This window comes from Papilio machaon, chromosome 20 (genome assembly GCF_912999745.1).
Source record: "Papilio machaon chromosome 20, ilPapMach1.1, whole genome shotgun sequence".
Taxonomy (NCBI): Eukaryota; Metazoa; Arthropoda; class Insecta; order Lepidoptera; family Papilionidae; genus Papilio; species Papilio machaon.
Genome location: NC_060005.1, coordinates 5,185,062 through 5,207,253, shown reverse-complemented (window position 1 = coordinate 5,207,253; position 22,192 = coordinate 5,185,062). Strand labels below are relative to the sequence as shown.

Below are 22,192 nucleotides of genomic sequence, written 5' to 3'. Positions count from 1 at the left end.
TTTTAAACCTTAAAATGGTAAAACATGAATTGATCTAAATTAATCTCAAATCCGATAACTTAAACAGAAACATCGGTAATTTTAACTCACAAGTCGTCCCTGCCTTTGTTTTGTTTCACTTAACTGTTGGAGAGATGACTGTGCCGAAGTGAGATTCAATTAACTTCAACGTATTTAAGTTATTTACTTTAGGGATTAGCTGTATTTGAACTGATTACTTTAAGGATTAAAGAATAAGATATAATTTTGCTTCTACATCGTCGTCGTCGTCATGTCATATATAGACCCACGAAAAGCTTGAAGCCTAACAAAGTTATGGGGGAATAGTTCTTAGTTAACCACGCTGATCAAGTGAGAGTTGACTTCACAATATATCATATCAGTGCGGGTTGACTTCAGAAATATATTTGTAGTTTTTCGCAGTTGTGTGCCGATTGCATCGCAATGTTTTCCTTCACCAAAAGGATGTCGGATTTTTTTTTTTATTATAAGGTGGCAAACGAGCGAGCGACCATCTTATTCCCCGAAATAGCGAAGCGAGCGCTGCCCATGGACAAATTCAGTTGCAGATGTTGGCTACCTTTAAAGAACGGAGGACACACAGAAAGAGGATATTTCCCCTATCATATTATTAATCATTTGTAAATAACTCGCTATTATTATAAATACAGAGTCAAGAAAATTTCGCGTAAAAACAGACATCATAAATGACAGCTATAATTCGTCCTACATTGTGTCGTAGCACGTAACATATTAGGTACACCGCCCACAAAAACGGTCCGTTCTTCCTTCCGGTCGAGCTCGTAGCTCTGCTTACGCACGAAATTCACCTACAGAAAAACACACCTACACATCCAAGCTGCCACGTAAAATTGGGATTACATACGTCAAAAGGTAGATTGTTAACTCAATTTATTATAGGTAGCATTATGTTGAACTAAATGTCAAGATTAACGTAACAAATAAATATGCACAGAATCTGGTCATTTCAATGACACAATTTTTGGCGTTCACATGAAAATGCATAAGTAACAAATTGATGATTTTTTCTTTTTTTTTATTGAAGGCTACGTCTTAGTCAAGTTAACAACATGCACTAAACAAATATACATATTTACAGGTGTAAACGTGTATTTAAGGCAATGTAAAAGGGCCAATGCGGCATCTTTTCCTATATGATTAAAACTTTGAGAGCCACTCCTGTAAAGTTGTCAATTTACACATTGGACCTTATTCGTAGGAGCCATCGATATGTGACGAAATTGTTAGCTCTCTGTATTAGTAAGTATTAGCTCCCTGTTTTATCCAAAACATACAGTCTGACACTATTTAGTTAAACACGTCTTTTAACCCTTTAACTGCCAGTCATTGATATTATGGACGTCAACGTACTTATAAGAGTAAGTGATGATGTGATGTGAATCTTCGATAGTCTTTAGGATAACTTGATGTTGAATATAGAAGATTTGTTCATAAGAAACAAACGATTTGTTTCTGCTTATGAATAGTTTTCATAGACAGAGTAACAGACATGAATAAAAAAATTAACAATGCCAATAAAAAGTAAAAAAATATATAAAAAAAGGTTGCGCCATTCAACCATTCAACCCCGGGCCGCTGCTTTCGCAACAGTATGTTCATTTATTAATATTTTTTTATATTTTTAATTTAATACATTAACTAAATATAAATATCATGAATCAGCGTCTTGTCTTAGTACTTGGTTATTTAAGTTATTTTGTCAAGATCGCATTTCGGAAGTGTGCGATAAAAAGGTTGTCATATGTTTTAGATAAAATGTAATTAGAACACTGTCTAAGTTATTCATGGTTAGATCCTCTATCTTTATATTGTACAGATGACTGTACATGGTAAAATATGTTTTTCAATATTCAAATATTAAATATTACAAATACATGTAAACGGAATCTTAATACACACAAAGGTACTCATGTCTGTTGCGGATATGACATATTATACGATTTAGCCGACAATGTTACATAACGATATTGAAGTTCTGCGACACACATGTTTCTATACAAATTGAATCTTGATTCAAAACTACAGACAAGATTTACCAAGAGAATTGTACATACGCTGCTAGTGTTTCGAGGATATTAAAGTAGTTATAAATTATGTACAATATTTTAGATTTGGGAGAGTTTGGACGTTAAAAACTTTGATGTAGGGACATAAAATTAAATTAACATTTCAATAGAGCGATGATCAAATCAGTTTTATTTTTAAGGACGGATGTTCTATGGGTCTGAGAAGTTTATAAAACGAAATTTCTATCACGTAAATAACAAAATAGTCCGAGGTTTTCGATCTTATTGGAAACAAAGTAGCATTGGTTGCTCAAACGATTACAATTGAAGGATATTCAAGCACCGATATTTTGGTTCAGCTATAAGGTCATATAAACACTTCAAGGGGCGAAACACGACCCTTGGTAAGACGACCGCAGGCCTCGATTTCCGCCCCTAATGGACCATTGTGTTAGGACATGAGTGACGTCATCTGAACCCAACAATATTGTTATAGAGGGAAAAAACAATCATAATATCTAAAGGCCGACTGCAATTTATGAAATGTACATTATATAATATGACTTATATATAGCCGAAAATAAATGACGTGCTCTAATAAAAGCTCTATTAACAGTGGTAGATCTCGTAACAACATCTGTTGGTTGCATGAATGGGCCGGATCGACAAGTGAAATACCACGACGATACAGAAGACAGACGTGAAGTGAAGATTAATAAGCTAAGATGTATGTTTTAACGTCTGCTCAGTATAATTAATTCTTAGCTTTGACAAATATTCGTTCCCAAGTGTGTAAGATGAAAATACACTCAGCTGTTATAATATTGATCTTAACCAAACAATTAGAGTAAAAGCTGTTATACGCCAAATTAAACATCTCTAAAATAACATTTAGTTATTAATTCGTTTGAAGAAGATAGAAGTTAATTTAAATGTCTATACCAGAGTTATGATTTAAATGTGGCCTATAAATAAAATCCTATTTTTAATTTCCACTGCAAATCACCCTTGCATATTATGTTCACAATATTTTTTTATATTAGTAAGAATATTTCGGCAATGGAAGTCTACGGGTATTGAACCGTAATTTATGTATGTGACGAATACTGTTGAAAATGTTTATATTTTTTTAATGCGTTCGTGACGTCATAGCAATGTCCAAAAATTAATGTCATAAGGAAACACTTAATAATTTTCTTACTCTATTTTTTTAGTTATCGCTCAGTTCATTCCTTATTTAAACACAATAACTTATTCTACGAAATACAGTACGGATAAAGCTTTAAATTGAGCCGTAAATTGTATAAGAGATCGATATACACTTACTAAGGTGTTCGTAAACGTATCCACGACTTGCGATCCTGGTGGGAATAACCGAATCGAATTGCAAATTTCATTCAGGAACATTCCCCGTCACATTATCAACCGCGCGGCCCCGCCGGAACAAATGCGACGCGCAAACAACCACCAAAGTACACCACTCCATTTCGAATCGTTTATTTGCAATAACGTTCCAAGTTATATGGAATATTGGAAGATATTGTTCTTGAAAACCGAATACGATTTCCCAGTTGTATATATTTACAGTGGGTTCCCACTGTCGACACATTTGTATAAAACATATTGTAACCTCTCTTATCCTCCTTGGAAAGAAAAGAGACAGGATTATGACAAAAATATGAATTATTACTCTTTCAGAGTTTTAGCCAGAATTTTCAATGAAAGACTTTTTACTGATCTTTGACTAACAAAGTTTCCAACAGATCAAATTCAGACAAAACTATTGAAACAGCAGCTCATAAAATCAAATAGCTATAAAAACTACCCGCATCAGATAGAAACGTCATAAAACACACCGCTCTTATTCCAATCTGTCATAAAATATCGGCGAATCAACGAAGTTTCCTTCAGTGACGCACACCGTTTACATATTGTAATCTACGCTCACGCCGAGACGAAAACTGATTGAAGCTGAAATGTAGTTGGATAACAAAACAACCATTCTATGAATTTTACATGCAATAAAAACAATATTGTCACTAGATATAGCGCTTTTGAATATCGCACCTGTTCTTATGTCATTCTATGACTGATCGGCGCATCAGAATATCATCCTCCAAATTGATCGAATCGTTCTTAACTATGTCACCTTTAATTCATTCTATTTCAAAGCCTAGCTTCAAGATCAATACCAAGTTGTCAATACAAAAATAATAAACTGACTCACCTGTCCATGGTTAACGTAGCCGTGTCGTTTTGCGATATCACGCACGTGCCTCTCCCCATTGGGCACGTGCACTGCGAACTGATTGTGGTAGGTCGCATCGTGCGCGCCGAACACGCCAAGCACGAGCACGAGCTGCGCCAGCGAGCGCCATGCCAGCCACATTTCACCTGCTGCCGCACCTCACAACCGCATCAGCTGACACCTAGTATACTTCAAATGCGCACTGACATCATGCGTTCTGGTAACTTGTTGAAACTTGTATCATTGAGGTACCTGGAACAATTTACATTTTTTTTTTAGTTTTTCTGTTACACTTGGTCTTAACAAATATTAAAATGTAATACAAATTTTAGCATTTAATTGTCTAGAGGACTGAAAAAAAAATATCCTATCTTCTCGATTAATATAGTTTTTTTTTTTATAAATAAAGGGCATTAAAACTAATTCAGTTGTTAAATTATCTATGTTACCGCGTATTTGAATAAGTTGATTTCTAATTTAAAACAGCTTTATAAAAAGCTGACCACAGATTAAAACAGATTTTAATAAAAAAGCGGTATACGTGAAAAGATTAAAATCAATTTTTTACTCAAAGCTTTGTGAATAAAACTTCACCAGATTCAAATATCACTAAATAGAAACGAATGGTTGAATGAAAATAAAAAAAAGATAGCCAACTATTCCTCTATTTGTGGAACATATGTATGGAAACGGAATTTGAACTATTGTTTGTTTTGAACAAATGTTTTTGTTAGAGATAATATTGGAAGCAGGCTTTTCAAATAAAATATATCTGGTCGCACAGAGAAAGTATGCCATTGTACTGTCATATGCATTTTTTTATATTACCATAGAAGGGTAATGAAAAAAAAATCTTTTCTCACATAGTAACTATCAGGTATAAAATACTAGCTGTCGGCCGCGACTCCGTCCGCGCGGAATAAAAAAAAAACATAATAAGTAGCCTATGTGTTCTTCCAGACTATGTTCTACATCTGTGCCAATTTTCATCTTGGTCCGTAAAGCCGTTCTAGAGATACCTTCAAACAAACATCCATCTATTTAAACATTCGCATTTATAATATTAGTAAGATTATATTATTATTTATATAGTGACAGCTTCAAGTAGTGTCTATTGTCATGAAATCATTTCGCTTTAATATTTACCGCTGATATTAGTCCAATGCTAATGCTAATCATTACGTTTATTTTTATTCCGCGCGGACAGTGTCGAGGGCGACAGCTAGTTAAGTCAATAAAGCAACCAAACCAAATTGTCATTTTGCAAATTACATGCATTTTGGTTCCACCGGATGTAAGGTCGACAACATGTTTGGTTTTCTCATACCATATATAACCTAATTCTGAAGTACCCACTTTAGGTTCCATATTTCTATATAAAGGTGACATTTTAAGAAACATGAAAATACATTGAATGGGCCGCATATGCGGACTTGTAAATTTCATTTGAAGACGAAATGCTTTATTCGAGGTATTGTAACAATATTTCGCGTTTGCGACGCGACGTGACACCTTACTGTGAAGAGGAATTGAGTACTGCTCAGATGTTTCCCTTGACAAATCGTCGCCTCAGTGCTTATTTGTTCTATCTACCAACGGTTACTTTTTCCAGTAGACACGTTTTTATCTCGATTTAAAAAAAAAAGCATTTGTTTTTAGATTCGAAAGTCTTTCTTAGTAAAATAGTTACCAATCAATAGATTTTTATAATTCTCATGTAGGGATGGTTATGAATTATACCTTATTTCACAGTTTATATTTGGAGATAGAACAAACATGCACAAATGTTATTACGAATATGGAGTTAGAACATTATCACATAAGAGATAGGCCAAAGTTATTGTTCCATTTTTGCGTGCTTGTTTGTTCTATGTGACAAAAGTATATATAGGATGTTTATTTTTTTTGTCATTAACTTTTGTCATCATCAAAAAGCTTTTTCTTGACTTTTGCAACCCTTTTTAAGTACATGAAACAATAAGTAAAAAATTGTTAAATAGTTACCTCGATCTATAGAGGACCTCTGTGGCGCAGTAGGGCGAAAGTCTGCCTGTAACGCAAAGGTTGCGGGTATTTGTTCAAGATGATCTGGTCGTTTTTCTATGTATAATAAAAATATCTATATAAGTAGTTTTTTTTTTTTAGACGGACTTCTGCTGTATTCCCTTAGTGGGACAAAAACAGCGCAACCTTAGCGTTCAGGCGAGTCATACCTCGCAATGACAAGAGCGAGGCAGACTCAACTAGCCTGTATCTATATAAGTAGTGTATATCAGTCGTATTATATGTATATCAGTCATGTAGTACCCATAACACAAGCTTTAGGTGCTTATCTTGGGGCTAAATGATGCTGAGTGAAAAAAATAAATGAGAGATTAGAATAAAGAATAGGTAGGTATTAAAATTTTAAGGGTGGTTCCGGATCAAGATATTAATTATTTAAAATTAACTAAATTGGAAAAAAATGTAAAGCGACTTCAAATAAACAGAAGGTACGAGTACCACCAAAAAGTAAAAATAATGTCATTTTATATAAAAAAATCCTTTCTTAGTGCCGCTCATTTAGAAAGTATCAGGAAAGATAGCAACTTACATCCAATCGTACCCATTTACTCAAAGAATTTTCCCTTAACTCCTAACGGTTAAGGAGTTACACCTTCCATCATCAGCTCAGCAACTCGATTCGATGTTCAAGTTGGTACCTGAATAGCTTTTTATATATACAAATCGCTTCAAGTGTGCCTATAAAACTTTAAGAGTTCCCTCGATTTCTCCGGGATCTCATCATCAGATCCTGACCTGGAGACAATAGGATCATACGGGAAGCACAAGCTTTCAAATAAAAAAAGAATCATCAAAATCGGTTTACCCAGTCGAAAGTTGTGAGGTAACAAACAAAACCGTAGAATTGAGCTCACCCTTTTTTGAAGTCGGTTAAAATGTTGTTAGCGTTATCAGTTATTATTATAGCGCTATTAAGCAAGATTGTAAAAACTTATTTTTTCGGTCTCGAAAATAAATACACGTCATAATATCTCCTTAAACCTCCCCCCCCTCGCTTGTGATTTATGATGATTTTTTCGGACCCTCCCTCTCCCTTTGAGGGATGGGTAAAAGTGTACAAGTTAGCAGAAATGGTTCTCAGTTATTAAAAACAACATCCTGTATCCAATTCATAACGGGATTGAGAGAAGGTTAAAAAGTACTCGCTGCTCAGTTCGGAGCTGCATCTTCTTATATTTATTTTTGCGACTAGTTGCAGACATTGTTTATCACTTCTTTGAAACAATACTGGCACAAACACACAACGATTGATATGTTTTTTTTTATTTTTTCCGGGAGCGACTAAGTGGTCTCAGTGATGACTTCGGAAACAATGACAATCAAACAAAATGGCGGACATGGCGTCGTGGGCTGTGATTGGTCAATTTATTGGACATAGAACACACAAGCACTGAATTTTTATAACGATGTAGGATATAAAACAAACACTGGACTTAGAACAAATAAGCACAAAAAATTCATTGCAGTGTCGTGTCATACGTAAAATTTAAATGTTTTTTTGTAGTTTTAGAAACAAAAACTTCCTAATCTTCCTTTACCAACAAGACTGAAATTTAAATCTTTACGATACTACATTTAAAGTCCATTTTCGGTCAATTTGGTCGATAGAACAAAAAAGCACTGAGGCGACGAAATAATATTTCGATAAATTTAAGTTGATATATTACTATGTACAGTCAAGTAATATCGTCCTAAGAGTGAATATCGTACATCAAACTGTCACCATAAGAGCTATCATATAGCATATTATGTTACTACGATATAGAGGTGGTAAAAATTGACAGTGTTACTTGATCAAATATATGATGACCAAAATTATTTTAATTATTTAAAAAAAAATTGAGTCATGCCTCCAGTAGTGTTGGCTACAAGCAGGTGGTAGGCTGTTAAAGGTAAGTTTAATAATGTACACCGACCCCACGTGACTGGGAGATAAAGTTGCTATCACTGCATATCCCTGCATTCCGATATATTTCTTCTGTGCCGTTTCTACATATTTTTAGCATCATATTTTGTAAACAGATTATCTCCATATATAAATAATGATTTGCACCTAATATCAACTATTACAAAGTGTTAGAAGGAAATTCTCGATCAGGAAACGTATAGACATATTTATTAATAACTAGCTTTTACCCGCGACTCCGTCCGCGCGGAATAAAAAATAGAGAACGGGGTAAAAATTATCCTATGTCCGTTTCCTGGTTCTAAGCTATCTGCCCACCAATTTTCAGTCAAATCGATTCAGCCGTTCTTGAGTTATAAATAGTGTAACTAACACGACTTTCTTTTATATATATATAGATTTGATGTGATGATCGCCATAACTAAATCATTTTCCGTACAATAATAATAAGTATAACCCATGGCCTTCGCAGAGATTATAGGGTGATAAAAAAGGTGAAATATTTATTACACAGTAACCCCAGCGACCAGATATTTATTCCGGGGCATTAGAATTTTTGCCTCCGGTCACAAAATTCAATTGAAAATTCATAGGAGCTAAAAAGGTTTTATTAGCCATCCCTTTCAAATAAGCTTAGCTTGTATTTTATATATCCATCAAATGTTATGCCAGCGTATATAAATTGTTTACAAAATATAGCCAGTATTTTTTTATTCAACATACTGTATACTTATTAAGTTTTAGTAGAAAGCTGTAAAAATATGATGTGACGTCACGCCAATACATGAAATAAACAAAAGAGCTACAACCTAAATTATTTTCAATTCAAACGGTGAAGCTTTTTCAGGTGACGTTGTCTTCTTTATAATATATTTAGAGAATGGAGTAAACAGAAAAATATAGGAAACTGAACATCCGCTTTCCGATTATTTTATTTTAAATTTTAATTTTATTCACTAGAGAAACTTCGGAGACGAACAGCTAGTATTTATTTTCTAAAAGAAATTCTGGCTCTCAAGCCCCTCTAAAAGCTTTTAATTATTTTATAATATAATTAATTTCAGATATCATCGTAGTTTTAAGAATGTCTCACTCCACATCTACGTCTTTGAGATAAATACATTGAATCATTTTCATTCCGCAAAATGCAATGCAATACTTCGTAAAGAAAGCTTAAGGAAATGAACATGAAAGCGAAAATGAGACTTATGCTCGAGTGGTAAGTTTTACATTTCCATAAAAGGAGTTCACTTGAAAGGAGTGGAAGCTCTTTTATAATAACTCGCGATACAAAATTAAATTGCCAGCGAAATGCAAGTAAAAATACAGTTATCGCTGATTCAAGGCAGCTCGGGTTGAGAATAACTCGAATTACCGTCTGCACTTCTTACAGTTTGAGGTGCGAAATACTAATGAGGGCCGACACTGAGCGCCACATCACTCGATAACAATCCTTATCGTCAAGGACTAAAGGTTAAAAATACCTTAACATGATAAGTAGTAGATTTCTAGTATAAGGCACCGCATTATCATACACCGAGAGGCGTGCTCTAGCACTTTTAACACGTAATTCCTACATTCAATTTAAAATTGCTACACAAACTTAAATAAAAAAACCCCATTCATAACTTTAAACATATGATGATAGATATTAAAAAAACATACTTGCGATATCTTTGAAGAGGATTCAAACGACACTGCTAAAAAGGAGTTTTTAGCAATGTAAAATGACATTCCGGCAATGATGTTCCAAATACAAATGTTCGCAGGTCAAGTCGTCAAGGTCAACAAGGACAAGAAACTAATATAGTTCAAATTATAAACAAAGTCAAACATTCACAAAAGTTCAAAAGGATTTTTCTCCGAAATAAGAATACAATAAAACATATGTTAAACATGTCTTCATTTAAAATTTCGTAAAACACTCACAGTATTTTATTTGTGTAAAAAGAAAATCAAATCATCATAGAATTTATTTAAAGACAAAGTAAGTGGAAATAAGAAAATACACAAATCTTAATAACCAGTCATTTTTTTCGACGTTAAAATTTCTCTTTGCAATGAATTTCAGTTGAAAATTCATAACATCAAAAGGGTTTTATTTTCGAACCCTTTTAAAAAAGGTCTAATTTATCCATACACTAAGCGCTCCAGAAATTAAGTAATTTTGTAAATATTCTTTTCATTCGACGACAGAAACAGCTATTTCTAAGTGAATTACGTTTCATATTTTTTCATGCTTTTTCATTAGAATTTTACTATTAAGGTTTTAAACATTGAGTTATGTTTATAATCACTGGTAGGTCAAAAATTTTAAACTAGGCGTCACTATAATTATCTTGGCTTTACAGAAATCATTGCCTCAAAAGATTTCTAACTCGTAAAAATCAAATTAATTAGGTAACAGCGCATATTAATATTTTCAGTTATTTACAAAATACCACAAAACATTATCATTGTATACAATAATCTAACCAAAGTCGTATGTTAGTTGCTAATATAAAAAGAACAATATTTCCCAGCAGTAGATCTTTGAAAATGTAACGGCAACGAAACAATAAAAGTCGGGGATTTTACAGACCGTAAACACATTTGCAGATGGCTCAGAAAAAAAAACTACTGTATTAAATGGAACAAGTTATAAAACTGGTTGCTAAATCTAACGATAATCCCGATAAACCGCGCGAGCGGCATACGGGACCTGACCTACAATAAAACAAATTCATGAAATACACTTTGGAAATTTATCAAAGAAAATAGAATATTTGTTGGAAATTTTCTTTTCTACAAGCAGTATCGTGGTTACAAATATGTTCAATAAAATTTAAAATGTCTCATGAGTAGCACATTTTTCGTAGGCAAATTCTTTGTGCATTCTTACATTTTTACATCAACCCTTTAAGTATACAAAGGAAATTTCTAAGGACTTTAACAACAACAAATATTTGTATCAAACATACTTCGAATGGCATTTCATCCTTTTAGTTTTATGATTTTTTCCATTCTTCTCGGCTCCTTAAAGTCACAGAATGCTGTTATATACTCCAAAACCTTCCTTATTAATTGGACTGCAAAACTAAAAAAATAATTTTCAAATCCATTCGATAATTCCTGAGATTAGCGGTTACAAACTCTTAAATATTATTTCTCTATTATCGTGGTACTAGTTTCGCAATGTATATGGTGACATAATATACGAAAGGGTAATTTAATAAAAACGTAAAACGTGGACAATAGCCACCTTTATCCATCGCTACAAAATATGACAATATGCGAAAGGAACACACATTGAATATAACGCCCGTAAACTGACTCAGTCGCAAATTTCATTCGCAGATGGAATTCTTTATATCTCGCCGTATTCTAAAGATGTCTCGCGTTATGCGACATGACGTGACAATTTATCACAGGAAGAATACGGGTATGGGTTTCATTACTATATTCTTGCTTATTCTGACAGAAAACTTTTACTACGAATGATATTGTCAAACTATACCATACATGTTACTATTTATACATATTTAAACAGTGGTATCCGCAAGCAACAACAACATCGGTTACACGAATGGGCCGAATCTCCCGGTGCAATACCACGACCACACAGAAGACAGTCGTGAAGTGGAAGCAATTCCGCGAGTGATGAGTGAAGTGCCGGAGGACTAATTTTGGTCCACTGACCTTCCCACTCTTTTCTGATAAGGATAGGTTGGGAAGGGGCAGTGGACGCTAGGAAGGGTAAATATTCTCTTTCTGCACATCCCCTCCTCTGTCGATTAAAGGTACGCATCGCATCTGCAATTGCGGGTGTATATGAACAGGGGTCGGTGAATTTGGTGGCTGGTGACAAATTTCATCGAGATCCGAACAGCTGTTATGGAGATACCTTCAAACGAACATCCATCCATCTTAACATTCGCATTTATAATAATATTAATAAGATTAGAAACTTTGTATACAAGTGCGTTAACCAAATTAACAATCATAAGGGGTACAAAGAAAACGTACAATTGTTATTTCACAGTTACTTTAAGTACGATATTAAAAATTAAATTTATCCATAACGTATAATACACTAAAGTACCTGCAAAAGCAATTTCAAGATGATGAATAGAAACACGAAATAAGGTAATAAGCGCTCTTACGTTCTGAGAACGGAGCTCACTTATAGCGAGTGGCAACACTTTCATAACCAGCGATATAAAATTAAATTACCAAGCGAAAATAAAGTTATTTCTAATTCAACACAGCAACACTTTAATAACGTAAACTAATGCCGTAGACGTTCTAACCATTTGAAGTAAGCTATACTAATAAGTACTACAACTATAAAACCAAAGTAATATGCTAAAACAATCTTAAAACAATGGAAAATAAAGCTCAAAGTCCTAAAGCGTAAAGTAACCAAACGATACAGAAATGGTAGCGTCACATTATCATATACACCAACATTCCAGGCCAACCTCTTGTGTATACAATATCAAAAATTTTGCATCCCAAAATAACCTTTGATCCGTTGCTCAATAGAGACCGAAATTAGATGCATCGCTTGAAAGGAAAGACGCAAACTAATATAAATATTCAAGTGGATAAATTGAGCTCTGTTATAGTTCGCCTAAAGCGTTTTATATTGGAGACAAACAATAAAGAGTTCTGGAAATATAAAATGTTTACTCGAATTTTATTATAAATTTTGAATCCATTGAATTGATCGGCCCAACGGGAAACCAAATTCCCATTGGACCAATAGGCCGATCGACCCAATGGGAAACACACAGTGCGCAGTATCTATTCCACATTCAAAAAATGTGAGAAACGTCATTAGAAGTTATATATGTATGTACAAAACGGCTCCAGCTACGTCAGAGTAAGAATTGGTAAGAACTTACTTTTCACTACAAAATACTAAAACCGTACAAGATAAAAAGCCTCCATTTAGTAAATTATAATTTAGGTTTAAAGGTCCTTTAGAATGGTATATGTACCTGATAAGTACATATATATTTAAACTCTTTTAACAATAATTTCTATATTAAAAGTCAAGCCTGTCTACAAAGGTGTGATTGTTAAAATTACTGCTTAGATAAAAGCTGACAAAAAGCTAAAACATTAATATTTATACTTAATTCAACAAAACCCGAAAACGTCCCGGTCGAATAGAAAGACAGAAGGCTTATTTTAAGAAGAACTTAGAGCTTTATTAACTTGACGAGTAAAGTGTTGACTTTAGTGATGTTAAAGGCAGTTAATTCAAATAGGAATTATCGATATTATAATACGAGTTTCTATAAACAAATAGTCTGGTTATTTATGTAAAGGATTAGAATCCTTATAAATTGTTATCTCGTATATTACTCGTAATAAAAAATAAATTATTTCTTGAAAAGTATAACTACATTAGTTATATAGGTAATCATAATATTTTTCTTTATAGCGAGTGTAACTTCAAATTTTAAAATGTTTTTTTTTTAAAAAGACATCTCAAAAACTCGAAGGAAACCATATCTTAAATGTTCGAGATTGAAAGCTTGGTAAGGGTGAATTGATGCCCTAAGTATATATTTGCAATACACATCGTGTCGGACCATAGACAGTCGGACTTAGAATGTACAAACAATCTCTGTTAACTCATATTGGACGTAAATCGTGTTTGTATCAAGGGTGTCCGAGATTATACAGACTTGCTTTACATATTGTGATGAACTCATACTTTCTACTTCATAATGTAATAAAATCCAGAGATTAGTTAACTCAAAGCTATCGATATTTTTACGTGACCTTAGCACATCACTATTGCCAAAGTTTTTGTCGATATATTCCTTCGGGAGGGCAAATCTCGCCGGCGAACACCTCAATAATTAGTCAGTTATTCGCACAAGTCGAGCATCGCGGCATGAATAAAACATTCCGCCAGAAACACAAGGGCCCTTGCGTATCTACCAATTAAATTTGAACCGTTAAACGCTTGTAAGAAATAGAATCGAAAGGTCAATATTTCTGGATTTAGATTCGCAGCTCCGAAGTACAGTTGGTTGAGAGTAAACAAACAGTGACGGGGCAAACATCGCCTAGTACTAATGGGATTAATTATTATGAACTAGTTTCCCTTTGAGTTGTAAGATATTTATTGGAACGAAGTTCCTTATCGCGCGTTGTGAAAGGGGGCTAGACGGAAAAAATGCTTACGAAAAGTTGTCACGACACTTTTTGCTATAGTAAGTATGTTAACGACGAATGGGCGCTACTTCACCATGGCAACGACGTGACAATATATAACGAAAATTCATAGAAATAAAATGTACTTCTTGTGAAGACTTAAGTTTTTTATTCATAGAATAAACATTGGTTCCTTCACTAATTAATCGAAAGGAACTTCGTTCCATCCGGGAGTCCCTTGACACCTCTCAAGTTTTTAGTGTATTAAGTCGCTATATTAAAATCGCTAAATGAAACATTATAGTAAATATAGTTACAAAAACTAGGATATTTACTTGAAGTCGTAATTAAAAAAATATATAAGGACAGTTTTATAAAGCACTATTCCACAAAAGTGCGGTTCTCGCGAAATTTCTTGCCGCGCACGGCCGCGTTGTGGAATGGTCTGTCCTCGGCGGTATTTCCAAACCAGTACGACTTAGGGTCCTTCAAGAAGCGAACGTATCACCATCTCAAGGGCCGGCAACGCATTTGCGATTCCTCTGGTATTGCAGATGTCCATGGGCGTCGATGAACACCTTGGTGTTCCCGCTGCTCGTTTGCCCCCTTCTCTTATAAAAATAAAAAATATTGTAAAATTTACAAAAACTATATAGATAAAGAGCAGACAATAAACAATGACAAATGTCAAGAGTCAAACCAATAGTACTTGGGATTTACATTTGCATATGAATAATTTCATTAAAAAAATCCTTTTCAGTTTGTAGCACGCAAGCGAAAACCTCCCAATGCATAAAGATTAAACAGCACAGCGTCAAAATTCATATAGATTATCCTCAAATAAATGGGAAAAGCACGTAATAAAACCATTTCGATTTGAAGTACAAATAAAAGTACTTGATGTTTGTTAAAATATTGAAATTTAACCTGTATTTCAATATGCATCAAATAGAATTGAAATTTTCAAATACATTCTGTTTATTTGGTTAGGAGTTTAAAAATAAACAATTATTCTTGCTAAAAAAGCTAATGCTTTCAGAGTGAAAAATCATTATTTTAAAAGAAGCCTGGAGATAATATCTCAAGTTTTTTTTTCATTTTCAAACAAAAATTCATCCACTACAATTATATAGCGAACTTCAGTCCATTAAAACAAAAGGAATTAAGATAGCTTATTATGCCGAGACACGCGGTGAGGCGTGCGGTTGACGTAGCATTGTGCTACGCGGCTACGGCGCTACGAAGAGCTACGGAACTTGCCCCGTGTCCTATTACACACCGACCACTACTTTGTACTGGAATTTTTCTTTTTTCATAAATCATAATAAGGGTGATGCTTTTGTCTTTTATTAAAAGGTTTCTTCGAAAGCACCTTCAATATGGTGTTCGCTTCATTCTTGTAAATTACGCAGTGAGAAAATGTTTTATACCTTTTTAATTACTAAAAATGAGACTATAAGTTTTTTTTTTCTAGAAACTCTAAAGAATATACTTTAAAACAAAAACAAGCGTTTTATAATAAACACAAAAAATGAACTCGCTAGAATTTGAACCTGTGAAGAGTACAAATGTCTTCAAAATATAAATATCCTTCAGACGATACAAACATCTAGTTATGTTTAATATTAACAAGGCTTTTAAGAAAATGAATAAAACTTATTTTTTTGTCTCAGAATACATATCACCTCAAACCTTCAACTTGATTGAACAGCTTTCATTTATTTAAATGAAACATGTCAAAAGACAAAAATGTAACACAACGTTGCTTTACAGAGGTGACATTACGTGGATTTAATTTGGTGTGAACCGCGATCACAGATTACTCTCGCCCTTTATTTTCCCTTGATATTTTACCATTAATACAAACTCAGACTAAAAATAACTTTTCATTTCAGCATATCCAATGTATTTCTAAGAATATTAAAAGACGGATTATATCTTACTCAATAGCCACTTTTATCTACCTTTCTTCATCATCTCCACGACCTTGTCCCACTTAGGTAGGGTCAGTGCACCAGGTTTCCGTCCTCCAAATCAATCTGTCTGTCGTCATCTCCATTATCACCACCTTCTTGATCATGTCACCTTTCACGCAATCCATCCATCTCTTCCTAAGCCTATCTCTACCGGTGTACCTCCACATTTATACTTAACGTTCTCTTTGCCACATGCGATTCTTCCCTACTCATAACATGCCCATACCACGCTAACCTTTACTTCTCAATTTCTACCACCTTTCTTATTAATCTAAATTATTTTAACAGTAATACCGAGAATTACCAAGAACTTGTACTCATATACCTATATAGGTACTAGCTGTCGCCCGCGACTCCGTCTGCGCGCAGTTAAAAAAAAACTTAATTGGGGTATGAAAAATAGATAAAAATAAATGTAGCTTATATGACACGTTCGTAGATTTACCATAGCAGCGCCATCTATTGATTACTTACTCAACCCAGTCGAAAGGTATCGACATCTGTTAGAATCGTTTGGAGTTAACAGATAATTGTGACTGTCAAATAATAACAGACAAATAATTAGCAATAAATTAAAATTGCGATTTTGAGCTTTAAACTATCCTATCTCTCAAGTTAGATCGAACTGCACATGGTGTGCGAATTTTATTATAATCGGTTAAGTGGTTTAGGAGTCCATTGAGGACAAACATTGTGACACGAGATTTATATATATTAAGATATATAATACATCACAGTATAAATTACTTTGCCAAATAATATAAAATTGGATTATAAAGTGATGGGCATTTCTTTATTAAAAAAACTTTGCATTTAGACTATGAACTATTTTTTATCGAAACAAAAATCATCCTAAATATAGAATAAAGGTTTATCACACTAAAAATGAATAATCTACAAAGTTGTCGTAATAAAAACAAGTTGACTAGCTTATATTGTTGCCCACGTTTCTTAGTGAGCGGTTAACAATTTGACAAGTATTCTATACGGCATCCGGTGAGCAGCTCAAGTGGGCCCTTGGGGCCTATACAATGGCGGTCCACAATACATCCTCACCCCCACACCTCACCCTTACCTCATACCTCTCGGTACTCAAACGTCGTTGATCTCTGCAATCGAACCGATACTATCGAGGTCACAATATTCTAAGTTTGCCGTTTTCATTGCCGTGTCACATGTACAAGAACATATTAAAAAAAAGACAGGGATGGCCATCGTTTTTTATACAATTGTTTCAATTATACTGACTACTAAAGTTTATCAACAAAACAAAGCAATTAAATAAAAACCAATACTATATTTACCCGACTGACAAGGAGTATATATATCGGCACGAAACATGCATACGACGTGAGAGATGAAAATCTAAAAAAAAACAATAATAAAAAGAACTAATTCAAATCTCCTTCGAAATAACTTTTTTCCAAATCTTTTTTTTTACAGTTTATTCGACAAGTAATTGACATAATTAGAATCAAGACCACGGAACAAGAAATGCAATTTATCTAGACACTTAAAATGATATATTAAAACAGAATAAAAATGCTCAGTACAAAACCGTATAACGAATTGTAAAACATTATTATGACTGATAATACAACATCTGAAACACATTTGTGAAATATTTCCACGTGGGGGATAAATAGCTTTAATATTTTATTAGATTCCGACCGACAACGGGCAATACTTTACGTCTCTGCTGCTCATTCGTATTTTATGTTAACATTTAAATATCGCTTACAACTCAAAATATCTCCTCCGAGGTAAACCTTTCGAGTGGAAGTGTACTGTTGAATAATTTATTTCTATACGAACTAGTTAGCACTTTCGTTCATGAAAATATCAAAATATAACAACAGAACAGATGATTTTCTAACAGACGAATACATATTTATAATCTAAATTTTATATATCTCTTGTCATATGTTCTATATTCAATGTTAATGCGAATTAAAGCTGTCCATCTGTTTTAATTTTATTTAAATAAAAATAACATAAAAATATTAAAAGTTACAACTTCACACAAAATGTCTTGATCACAGAGGTTAAAGGGGGAAATATACCTATCACATGAGTATACAAAGTTCCAGAGATCAAAGTGATACCGTTGCCATGGAAACGCACAAGCATGAGCAATCATAAACGTCTGTAGTCGTAGTCGCCGATGAATTTGAATTACACGCTCCACCGGGCAAGGTATGTCGTCGTGACGTACGCAATATTAAACCTCTAACAAGCCACCGGACTAATACGAGTCGACAAGTTACATTGAAATTTCAACTATTTCCATTTTATTAAACAGTCCTGTAGTTGTTTTATTTTTTGTAATTATCTCGTTTAATAGATTAGTATTAGATAGTAGATAATTTGTAACGATTTCTTTCACTGTCTTATGTATTAAGCCATCAAGGATTTATATTGGAAGATTGAAATCAATACGCTAAATTTCAATAACAAAAATGTAGCCAACAAATATTAAAAATCCGAACAAACACCAAATCGTATTACGGATGAAATCGAATCCGAACAATGCTAGCTCTTAAAACAACGCAATACTCAAAGAGCAGACGCACGCGAGCTATAAACCGAAACGCAATATTTTACTGATCAAAAGTGCCGCCCGTCTGATATCGCTAAAGAAAGTTTTACGACGTTAAGCGTAAAGGACGACTGTTGTTCTAAAGTGAGATTGAACCGAGAATATCCAACATGTTTGCTTTAGACTCGAGCGGGACTCTCAGACAGGTATAACAATAAAACTGAAGATAAACAAGGAAACTTCGATTCTTTTAAAGTGTTTACTTTGAGTGCACCGCCAACTATGTAGAGAATTATACTAATAAAACATGTGCGAATTTTGTTATAAAACCTTTAAGCAAACAGACAAACAAAGAGCGTGAATAATTTTACTCCTCTCTTCCCACCCTTTGCTTACAAGGAAGGGATACGTAGGGGGAAATTGAACTCTTTCGTCGATTTATGGTAGGCATTTGCATTAGCAATTGGGGAAGTCTATTGAAAGCGGTCACTTCGCGATTTCGTCGTATTCAATTGGCCGCTTGCTCGTTTGACACCTTATAATTAAACAAGAACTTACAATAAACAATTCCACTAAAATTCTAACTTTATGTGTAAATATTATTTACCGAATCCTTCAAGTAATTAAACATATGACAAACCCATCTAAAGTACGACTATATTGATGACCGCTTTATCCAAAATTTAAGTCAATTTTCATACTTAATCCTTAATTTTTGCTGATGAAATTAAAACGGCATCAACATTCTAGTCAAGACGAGCTATTTCTCCACCGCTATCTAATTGCTTACACAATCTTCACTACGTAGCTCACGTGCTTACACTATAAATATCCTGGAAGCGAGCGCTGTATACAAGAGCCCGCTTCAATAGTCGGTACGTCTTCCACAGCGCAGCCGGATTTGCCTCAATCCGAACAAATGTATATGTGACTATGAATAATAAGTAATACATCTCTTCCGCTATAACATTAGAATACAGGAACAGAAATATGACAATTTTAGATGCGAGAACATTACTTCAGAATTTGAAAGTTATTTGTTTTATTTTAAATTTTACTTATGTCTAGCCTAGATATCTATGAAACTTGGAAATTGTTAAGACATCACCAAACAAAAATCTAGAATCTGAATATTGATAAATCACGTTTGTTTCAATATTTCAGGTACTCTTAATCTCTATAATCTTTGACAATAAATTTAGTCTACTTTAAATAAATTAAAATTACTGTTTGTTATGTATCGCGATTTATTCCTAAATTTTATATACGTAATATGTTCAATAATTTAAATTGTACAACAAGGACGCTACGTATATCGGTTACCAGAATAATATATGCGAAACGAGCTAATAAAAGCGCCTCGCAGACTCGCAGTAAATTTGAGAACAGTTGACGTTTATCCAAAGTTACATTCTTAGGGCAAATTCACAATACAAATGGATGCGACCTGCATTATGCTAGAAATACTAATCCTTTGTTTACCGTTCGAATTAAAATTAATAAATTGCAAACAATCTGCATTACTACATCCATGGATAAATTGACGCAACTTTTGTCGAAAATGTTACCGAACATTGGTTATTTAAAAAAAATACACCCCTTTTTCAACCCTTACTTATGATAGGCTGAAGCCCCTCGATGGATAATATATGAACACATGAGGTTATATAAGGCTTCTACAGAATAATAATGTTTGGAAGAGGAAGAGACATTTTTCGAGACATAATATACGATGTTATTTCATCACAAGCTCGCCAGTTACTGTGAATGCGTCCTTACAATACGTACTGCAATGATATCGCGCTTGCCCATTTGTTCCAGTTTCGCGACCGAGGGACGCCACGCTAATGTAATGGAAAACTTTACAAACATCGCCCCACATCTTGGATGTTCTACGACAATATGCACTTGCACTCTACACATGCCAACTTTGCCACGTTTGGATTTGCAATTTCGTCAACAGTAAAAATATGAATAGGTATGTTTGCAAAACTATATTTTCAATAGATGGTTTTATAAACGATTCACAAGATTTTGAGTCTTCTTTGGCCGATACATATGCATTTGCAGAAATTAAAGAATTACAGATATTTAAAAAAAATGAACGTGACAATGGACATGTGCTTCATGGAAACTTAATGTTAAACTTAATTGACAAGCTTTTATTGTAGCTTAATAACATTACTTTTAAATGTTTTACATTAAACACTTTTTGTTTACAAATTTTCACCAATTTAACAACTAGCTAATCTGCCAACATTCCCCTTTATAGACAATAGATTTACAAAGCCGAAGAACAAAACTTTCATATGTTTAAGTTGCATGTTCCTGTGCAATTTTACCTCGAATTGAGTTTAATAGGTCTCTTCCGTGAGATGTCTGTATTAAATATTTCGAATTTTCTCTTTTCATTTCATACCTTCCTTAAATCGAATACAAAACTAATAACATTAAAAATAAAAAATGGTTCTAATTTTAAATTTACATTATAAAAAATAAAAATTAAATACGATAAAAAATATTTCCACGAGTAAAGAGTTTTAAAGGAAAAATTCTCTTTATTATTTCCTTATCCTTTTCCTTGTACTTTTTCTAACAAAGATGTTATTCAAATTGTCGGCACGATGTAATTCCCTTTTGAGGGAACCCTTTGATATTAATATATGAATAAAACGTCCCGTCTATTGTAACCTTTAGTCATGTCTGCTACATTCTATCCTGTTGAATAGGACACTTGAAAGCACTTTTTTATGAAAAAACGATAACATAGTTTACATTATTATGTAAGGAAACTGTGGTGTTTAGGCACTTCGTACACAGGGAAACTTAAATCTTCGAAACGCGGTGATTTTAGTCGCTAAGCGATATACGCAATACAATTTCGTAGAGATTTGTACACAGCGCGCGTCGGCGATATTTCTATCTGTCATCGCCAAAGCGTGTCGCTCGCAACCTGTTTTTCAAGATCGTTAAAAGTCGTGACATAATCAGTTTATCGATTGTGACAGATTAAGACCAAGCTATAACGTAACTTTTAAAGTACAAATTTTCGCAAATAATATTGAATTTACCTATTTTACCATAATGTGTTACAAGTTCGGGACTCCATTTGGAACACACCATACGCTTTGTCATCCGTACAACAATCATAGATTCGTTAGTACATTAAAAATAATTTTTCATGGTTTCAGAAATCGATTAGTTTGACCTACATAATACTATACTTAAGTAATCATTGCAGTGCAGGCAGTGTAAGGC

The 22,192-nt window shown here is 33.7% G+C and overlaps 1 protein-coding gene across 1 annotated transcript in view; it reads right to left on the bottom strand.

Moving 5' to 3' along the window:
• Nucleotides 1–22,192, bottom strand: part of LOC106709159 (furin-like protease 2) — a 193,127-nt gene that overhangs the window by 42,216 nt on the left and 128,719 nt on the right. Inside the window, exon 2 of the mRNA XM_045682868.1 lies at nucleotides 4,276–4,548. Coding sequence (XP_045538824.1) covers nucleotides 4,276–4,437 — 162 coding nt within the window. The 5' untranslated portion in view covers nucleotides 4,438–4,548. The remainder of the gene's footprint in view (nucleotides 1–4,275; nucleotides 4,549–22,192) is intronic.